This window comes from Nematolebias whitei, chromosome 5 (assembly GCF_014905685.2).
Source record: "Nematolebias whitei isolate Nwh7 chromosome 5, NemWhi1, whole genome shotgun sequence".
Taxonomy (NCBI): domain Eukaryota; kingdom Metazoa; phylum Chordata; class Actinopteri; order Cyprinodontiformes; family Rivulidae; genus Nematolebias; species Nematolebias whitei.
In genome coordinates, this window is record NC_056502.1 from 18803266 (window position 1) to 18812581 (window position 9316).

General features: G+C 38.3%; 1 protein-coding gene across 1 annotated transcript in view; it reads left to right on the forward strand.

The window, feature by feature from the left end:
* epb41l4b (erythrocyte membrane protein band 4.1 like 4B) overlaps window positions 1-9316 on the forward strand; it is a 30042-nt gene extending 20726 nt beyond the window's left edge. Inside the window, exons 15-23 of the mRNA XM_037676325.1 lie at window positions 118-221; window positions 1881-2014; window positions 3271-3389; window positions 3475-3588; window positions 3666-3721; window positions 3799-3954; window positions 5370-5490; window positions 5642-5775; window positions 9192-9316. Coding sequence (XP_037532253.1) covers window positions 118-221; window positions 1881-2014; window positions 3271-3389; window positions 3475-3588; window positions 3666-3721; window positions 3799-3954; window positions 5370-5490; window positions 5642-5775; window positions 9192-9255 — 1002 coding nt within the window. The 3' untranslated portion in view covers window positions 9256-9316. The remainder of the gene's footprint in view (window positions 1-117; window positions 222-1880; window positions 2015-3270; window positions 3390-3474; window positions 3589-3665; window positions 3722-3798; window positions 3955-5369; window positions 5491-5641; window positions 5776-9191) is intronic.

Genomic DNA, 9316 nt, shown 5'->3' on the forward strand with positions numbered 1-9316 from the left:
CACACACACACACACACACACACACACACACACACACACACACACACTACGCAGTATAAGCAGCAGCATCCAGTACGGCTTCTAGCCTCATTTAATTCTGCTTTTCTTCCACTTTAGTACCAACACAACATTCCTATTGGTCACGATCTGTGGCATCCATCCCACCCCGCTCTCACAACCTCGGTTTACCTGCAGCCCTCCAGTCACACGCCGCCCCACAGGTAAGATGGCCGACCACAGATGCACGCACGCACACTTCATTGTTCTGCCTCTTCCAGTTGCACTTCATGTCACTCATACGCTTCATTTGTGTCTTGTCTGCCTCCATGACCGCACTTGTTGCGCTCAGACCTTCCTTTGGGGCTGCCAGTCCCACCTCCAGTCTTCCTCCAGTCCCCGAGCGGTCCGACGGCGCCCGCAAAAGATCCATCAGTTTGGTTTTCAGGGATAAGGTCATGACTGCACTCTGACCCGTCTTTAACCTGGGAATTGGTTTCAGAACTCCGACATTAACTTTACCCCAAAGAAAGACGCTGAACTTGAATGCACTCCCATCATCACCACCATCGTCTTCGCCATCATCGTCATCATCAGTACTGTGGTCACCCATTTATTGTTTCAACTCCTGTGTCTGTCCTAAATGCAAAATGATTTTATCATACCGATGATAGCTTTTTTTAATATTTGAGGGGCATTTGGGAGGAGAATTGCGACAGAGATGCTGTTAGAGGAGAAAGGGACCAGTTTTTGCTCTAAAAATGGTAGAAAATGTAGTTTTTGATGTCTTGCCTGCTGATTTCTTCTGCCTTATCAACTTTATGAGCAGTTACAAAGCTCATGGAGGCTCCAAGTAGCTGCATTTTATTCCTTATGAGGGGTCAAATCTCAGTAAAAAGTCACGGAAGACAGAATTTCAGTGCAACTTTAGGAAAATATATTTTACCACAAATAAACACAAGTGAATTTTAACAATACAGCAAAAGTCTGCCACTTAATTTACCTGCTTATTGGGGATTTATTTATCTTCTTTTAATGGAGACAGTGTGACAAAGTAAAACCAAATATTTGCCAAAAACGAATTATCTCCAGGTGGTTCCAAGCTACAATACCCGTGAGAATCATTAAAAAATTTAAAACAATTATGGTTCAGAATCAACACTTTAATTTATTTGTTGCTACATACGTTAAACAACTTTAAAACAAAACTTGAATGTTATTAAAATATTCAACTTAAAGCTATGTGGGTTTATGCCTTGCTTTGTGTGTTTTTAATGTAATCAAGGTTTCAATCTCAATCCAGCTAAAGCTCAGTTTAATATGACAGATTTTATTTTTTCCTTCATGAATATTCTGACAGCTTGTTTGTTCCTAATCACTTGATTAAAGTGAATTAAAGCGATTTGTGTTGAATTGAGGTAATTCTCATCAGGTGGACGGGCTTCGGTCGTGTGCCGTTCTAGGGATTAAAAGCTGCTTTATTTATGGCGTGTAGCTCGGTGTGAATTCAAAGTGTGAAGTAGAGTTTTGCATATGAGGCGGTGCGCTTTTCTGCGTGAGTTCTTTTGGAATAAACATTATATTAATGTTACATCGGGCTGTGGATTTTGTTAAATCAACCAAGTGTTTACAGAAAAAAAAAGTGCTGTTCTAGTTTTGCCTTTTTGAACTTTTGTGTTTACTTGAATCACATTTTGCCTTTTAGAATTGATGCTGCTTTGAAAATAAACAATTCATGAGAACAAAAACTGCAAAGATTGTTTTCTTATTTACTGATGCATATTCTGAGGTAATGTCTGCATGAAGTTACCATGTGTAAAAAAAGGCCTCGATCTTTGTGTGGAGTGGACGTGTTCTGTTTTGATGGCGTGTGTCCTCCCCAGTTTCCCTCTGAGTGGTCCTGCTTCAGACCATCAGTACAGCTCGTCAGAGAATGAAAACTGTTACTCTGGGAAGAGCCACCACCGTCGCCACACACACAGCCAGGACACACTTTGCCACACACACACCAAGAACAGTGAGTACTATTGGTCTAAAAACACAATGCTACTCATTTTTATGGCTAAAGGGGTTCTTTGAACTGATCGTCCACATCTAAGTTAAACAACGTCTGTAGATCATTTACTTTTTATGTTTCTGAATTATTTATTTTGCATGAAGGACTTTACCATTTAAATGAAAATTAACAAAAAGTATTACTAGAGCTTGCAGAGAAACTTCATTTCCTGAAGGAATGCTGCCTTTCATGCCAGAGTTTTAAGTTAAGATCATGTTGTCTTGAAAAACGGACGAGTTTTAACCTTTTTAGACAATTTTGCCAGCCATCTGTAGTACTTGGGAGTTTGAAAACAACAAGGTCCATGCTCAATAATCCAGGTATAAAATCCAACATTTTTCAGTCGGGTCATCTGGACAGTTGCTTTTTTTTTTTTTTTTGTGCTGAAATGTTTCGCCTTCGATCCAGAAGGCTTCATCAGTCAAGGAAACACAACAAAACTGATTCTTCCTCCAAAAGCTTACTCCAAAGTGGAACAAACCAGTTCTGCTTGTGATTAGATGGTCTCTTTGGTACGCCCCTCCTCCATTGCTGGCCCTCTTCCTTGTTGACAGTCATGTCAAACTGGTTGAAAACAACAAAGTCCATGCTCAATAATCCAGGTATAAAATCTAACATTTTTCAGTCAGGTCATCTGGACAGTTTCTTTTTCTTTTCTTTTTCCAGATGACTTGACTGAAAAATGTTGGATACTTGGGAGTTTATTTCGGGAATGTCCGCTCCCTTCACACCAAGTTTTAGATCAATATCTGTCCAACTGACTGAGGTATAGACATTTTTTGTGTTTGCTAAGGTCAAAGTTGAAACGTATTTAATGCAAGCTAATGTTCAAACTCACCACTTATATTTTTAGTGATTAAAGTGTCAATCAGTTTGAACGAAGGTTGGCTGAAGTGTAAACTTTCTGTGTGCTTCATCTTTTGTTTTCATATTATGATTAAAAAAAAATACATTTTTATTAGTATATTTAACTTTTTTCCTGTTTTCAAGTTAGAAAAAAAAACAAGCTTATTGAGCTTAATGTTGAAAAAAGCCCATCAGCAGAAAATTACCTCTATAGACGAATACCAGCACAAACTATATGCGAGTCTGAAATGTCAGGCTATATTTAAATCCTGTAATTGTTTTTCATACCTCTTGTTCTACCTGTAAAACCACAGATTAGACAAGGCTAAGTGTGATTTTAAGTGTTTTACATCTTATAATCTTTCTGTCAGAACGTCGAGCTCCTCCCTGCCCTGCAGAATTGGACATCTCTCAGTCTCTTCTCAAAGCTCTGGAGACAGACGACCATTCTCCTCCCTGGCCTTCGCTTCACATAAACATTGACAAAAAGGTCAAACACATTTTCCCGTCATGTTCTCCTGTCACGCTGAGATATTTCCCAGCTCCCCTCACTTTTCTCGTCATTTGCCCGGCAGGGAGACGAGAAGCAGTTGTCGGAAAAATCTCTGCACCCCCCTGCTTCTCCTGTGGCCCTCCCTGATCACCTCAAATGTAACATCCTCAAAGCCCAGATGGAGGCAGCTTTTAGGGTGAGTACCATACTTTAAGATTTAAACTTTGCCTTGTGTGAAGTGTAACTTCTGTTCTTTTCTCCTGCACAAAAAAGAAGGAGACTCCAACAACGCCCAGAGGAAAGAGCTCAAATGAGACCCTCAATGGCAGGCTAGTAACTTGTGCTGTTCTCAGATTTACACAGCTTTTTTACATACCAGGTCTCACTCCGTCATATTTTTTTTTAGGTATCAGAGTTCATCCCAAGACTCTGCAGCATCCAGTTTGACAGCAGAAAAGACGCCGCACCGGCAGCAGGACCGTAACTTAACAGCAGAGGAACTGCAGGCCAAAGGCAACCCCAGCTCCAACCGCAGGAAACGCCTCGTCCGACAGTTCAGCTTGTGAGTGCAACTCCACTAACCAGGCAATATGTTGGGAAATAGGGGCGCAGCAGGAACTGTAACATCATATATGTCTAAATAATGGAAAAAAACCTGAACCAAAACAGGGTTAGTTAGTGCTGCATATGTTTAAATTCCAAAGATTGTACGTATCTAGATATCGCCTTGAACCTCAGAAGGTGAAGCCTGAAAAGGACCAGTTTTTCCTGCTGGCTGGTTCCTCTTCAAGTTTAAAGTCCTGTCCCCTTCACATAAATCAACTGAGCAATGCCACTGGTAAAATGTCATTGCAAATGATAATACAGTGTTCCCTCATTTATCACAGGTGTTAGGGACAACCCCCCCCCCCCCCCCTTGATAAGTGAAAAACCGTGAAGTAGGGATACAGTAATCCAAGTAGTAGTTGTAAGTAGTTTATTTGAGTATTTTTATATATATGAAGGCGTTATAAACCCTTCCCACACTCTTGCAATGTTCTAAACGATGTTTCTAAACGCTCTAAAAGGGCACAGCATGTCATGATTTCAGCTCCCTGCCTCCTGCTGCACTTCGTCATCTGTAAGCGCTTTTGGCCACGCCCACTTCTCCGCTGCAGAAGGAAGCTACTGCACACAGGTGCAGCAGGTGCTTAATAATTTAAACTAATCTATTTCAAATAAAAATTCCATGCCGATTGTGCGGCTCATCCATCAATCAGCCAATTGTGTGTCATGTCCAATCTTATTTTGAAAAACCGAGATAGAACGAGACCGTGATAAACGAAACGTGAAGTAGCGAGGGACTATTGTATATAAATATATATAAATGTTTTTTTCTGTTGATTCATAGGTTTAACCTTACTGTTGTATGTTCAAATATTCATTTTTCCAACATTAAAACTTTTACAGGAAATGCCCACTATTTTCGCCCTTTTGTTTATCAGTAAAACTTTTATTTGTGTTTAGCTGTAAGACTTGTCATCTATAAAGGAGAAACAATATATTAGGTGGTTATTCTGCCATGTGTTTCTGGTTTTTTTTTTTTCCCTTCACGTTCCTCCATAAACATTCACTATATAGCAACTATTAAACTAATTATGCCACCACCAAAAAAAAATGTATTGGCACAAAATATTATATTTGTATATAATATTATATTACTTTTTAGGCATGAAATTACAGCTTAACTTAAACTCATTGGTTATTTCATGCCTAAAAGAAAAGTCACATGACATCATGATTTTGTGTGGGAGAGTAAATGGGATTTAAAACCCTCATATTCCTGGTGCACAGACTCTGGTTCCAAAAACATAACAATGGGAACTCCTGTAAACTGGGTCCAATTCCCCACAGCTAAACAACAATCACCTCTGTAGGTTATACACCGTCAGCCTGCAGGACACAGAAGCCACTCACTGTCATTTTGTTACTCATCAGTAACCACGAGGATGAAGACGATCTACCAGAAGCTCTTGCAGCCATCTCTTCTCAGAGTGCAGGAAAGTCAGGATCTAGCAGCTCTCTGGACAAACAGATACAACCATCTATATACCCACAGGTAAACACCAAGCTAGTACATTTAAACGCATGGGCACCTTTATCTTGTGTCATTCACTGCTATCCACCTGAGGGGAAAAGTCTACTTCATTTTCCCTGCATTGTCTTTGAGTAAACAGGAATGTCTGTGTTTGTGCATGCACTGATTCCAGGTGGATAATATGCCAACACTGGAGCTGAGTAGTCCATGCTGTCCCTCTCCTTCGCCTTCCCCCCACCTCTCCCCTTCTTACTACCGTAGCTCTATGCCTCACCTGGTCCCTTACCTCACTGCTCATAACAACAGGTAACACATCCACGCTCCAATAATTTTACATTAGTGCTGTGCTCAAGAAACGCCCTGAGGCACTTGCATTTTGCTTTGCATCTTTCAGAAGTGTGTCTGAAACTGTACGACCACTTTATGAAATGTTAAAAAGACTAAATGTGTACAGTACTATGTATAAGTCTGAAATCTTTTTTCCTTCCAGTGAGTGAGAATTTTTCTTAATCTTTTAAATTGGTCTTCTTGATGAATAGTTTTACAGACTTTCTGAGGGTCTTTCAAAAAGAAAAATATTCGGACTTTGGCTGTTTTTCTTTTTTTTTTTTTGTCGTCCAGTGCCAGAACATTTTCAGAGGAATGTTTATTGTTCATACACCCACCTAATTCTAACAATCATTGACATCAAAACAGTTTCAAAACTCAAAAAATGAACCAGTGTTGTGTCGACACATACTGGTAAACAACTTAAACACAGAACCTATTTTAAAGTTGATTTCATTTTTAGGTGCTTTGTTACAAGCAGTCTGTCACAAAAACACAGTTCATTCTGGGTTTTTTTTTTTAAATCATTGAAAAAGACAAAAAAAAAAAAAAATTTAAACTAAAAAAATATATATATTAGTATCAACACAATCATTCTAACAGTGTTCCCAAAACTTGTTAAGGTTGATTCTTCTCTGAGGTCTTTGCAAAAATCGTTCTCTAAAGATGTGACTTCCAGATGCCGTCATCTGCTGAACAATGTTTAGGTTTTACACTTCTTTTGTTCTCCAAGTGTCCAGGTTCCTCAGTTTTTTTAAGAACACACTGCAGAATGTGCCGTCATGGTCAAATGCAAGGAATGGACTGAAAAACGAGTGGAAAAAGCAGCCAAAGTCAGAAGAAAAACTTTAAAAGAAAAGACAACTTAAAAGATTTTTAAAAAGAAGCCTGGCTTCTATGATACAAAAAAAAAAAAAAAATGTTGTTTTTTTAAATGGTGGTTTTAATCTTTTGCACAGTACTGTCATTCAACAACAGTTCAGATGTTTCAGCTTCAAATAACTAAAGCTGTTGTTCATAATGGCTGAACTGTATGTCGTTCTACCTCAACCCAAACTAAATATTTAGTTAAAAATATGGCATGTTATTATTTAGAAATTTTGGAGTTAATCTATATTGATACCATAAACCAAATAATTATTGGAGGGAAAATGCATTTGTAGAACTACAAAACTCCACAGTTAGTGCTTCATCGATACTGAACAAAATAGACTGCTGTAGAATAGAATGCAGTCTAATGAGCATCTTGATGTGTCACACCTGTGAGGTGGAGCTCAGCAAAGGAGAAGTGCTCACTAAAAACGCAGATTTACACTAATGTGTGAACAATATTTGAGAGAAAAAGGCCTTTTGTGTGCATCAATAAAGTCTTAGATCTTTGAGTTCAGATCATGAAAAAATGGGAGCAAAACAAAAGTGTTGCGTTTAAAGTTTTGTTCAGTGAAATTCCTGCTACTGGCTGAGATTTTTTTTTTTCATGTTTACTTGATGTAGCACTTGTTTTTTTTTACTATGAGTTATAACTTATTAATTAAAGTGGTTATGTTAAATCTAATCCTGTCAAAGTTTAACAATGATATGGATGAACATTGGAAAAAACAATACATTAACAACTTTTTCTTAAGTTGGTAAAGCTTAGCATAAATGTCAACATCCATCTGTTAAGTACAAAGATTGACATTCTCATGACTTGTTCTTGTCATTCTTCTGTAAAATAACACGTTTCAAGTTTCATGAGGTATTAAAAAACAAGAAAGACAGTAAAACATTAGTTTACCCCATTTCACGTTATAACATTATTTACAATGAAACTAGTCATGTTTGGCATGTTAACATTACATGCCATAGTTAAAAATTTAAATTTTGTGAGATAGGTTAGCTATCATGTGTTGGAGATGATGGTGAACTACTACCACACCAAACGTTAGCTCAATATCTGTAAAATTGACTGCAGTATAGCCATTTTTATGTTTGCTAAGGTTGCTTTGCTTAGCTGTGGCAACCATCTTGACTCAAGTCGACTACCAGTTAGTCTGGTCTAGATTACTTTCTTTATGCTGTCCAGTAGTTCATGGGATATTTTGCTAACAGTTTTGACTCCAACATTTAATGCTAAAGTTTTAAACAAAAAAAAAAATCATGCAATCAGTTAGCGCTCATTGTGTTTTGCTGATGACCCTACACTACTATTGCATCAGATTCTAGCCTTATATCAACAAAATTCACTGAGTTGCAGCCATTTTTATTTATTTTTAGCTGCGGCAGCCATCTTGAATCAGGTTGACTCTTCCAAGTTGTTCGGTTGTAAACGTATATCCAAATATTATCATCCGAGTTTCCTTAAAATCTGGTTCACGAGATATTGCGCTGACACACACACACACACCAACCAGCGATTATATGATCACCACTTCCTTTCATTTTGATTCAGTATTGGGATTCTCTGCTTTTACATTTAGATAATTTAGCAAGAGTAACGATAAAGGATGTATAATAATATGATCAAAATTAAAAATAAAAGATAAGTTTTACCCTGCTGGATTAGTAGCTACGCTTTTGCTAAGATTTTGAAGACTTAATTTTGATTTATTCATTGACCTTATAAATTATACCTCTCAGTGTCACCACCTCGTAATGTGTTGGATCACCTGTGGCTGAGTGGTTAGAGCAGTCGTCCTCCAATGCAATAGTTGGGGGATCGAATCCACCAGCAGTCACATGCTGAAGTGTCCCTGGACAAGACACTGAACCCCGTATTTCCTCCGATATGTGTCCTCTTGGTTTATGAATGTGATAAAATACTGATTATTCTCTTTAGAATGATTTGTTCAATTAGCTTTGTATAGATCTAGTAGAGCGCTGTATGAATGGGTAAATGAGGACACAGATTGTAGTGTAAAGAGCTTTGAGTGTCTTGAGAAGATAGAAAGGCGCTGTATAAGTACAGTCCATTTACCAGCTGAACTGAAGAAATGTATCGGTAACACTTTACAATAAAGTACACAAAATTTGATTAACAACTAGGGAACGCCTCAGGAACGAATCAGGAGCTAATGGGTAGTTAACCAGTACTTACTGGGGAACACACAGCCAAACCTTAATAGGGGACTACTGGTTTGTTACCACAGAAACAGAGGAGAAATTCTCCATGTGGGTTCTGAATAAACCCTGCACCAGTGAGGTCACAGCTCGTAATTATAAAAAAAAACATTTTCCTATTGATTACTGATTTTACTGTTTTGTTTTTGTAACTATATTGATGAAAGACATTATCAATTTCATAATCATGTACTGCTGTCAAATGTAAAATAGGGTGACACATTTCAGCCACGATAATAAAAATAAGGCACAGCGCAGTTATGACACAAAGTCTGTGTTTTTGTGCGTTTCTGCAGCGGAGAGGAAATTAAGTTGGACAGAGAGAAGATCCTGAGAGCCCTGCTGATGACTGAACTCTGAGGCCTGGACCCTCAAACGCTGCAACTTCACACAGACAGAACAAAACAGGCAGAAGCCATCG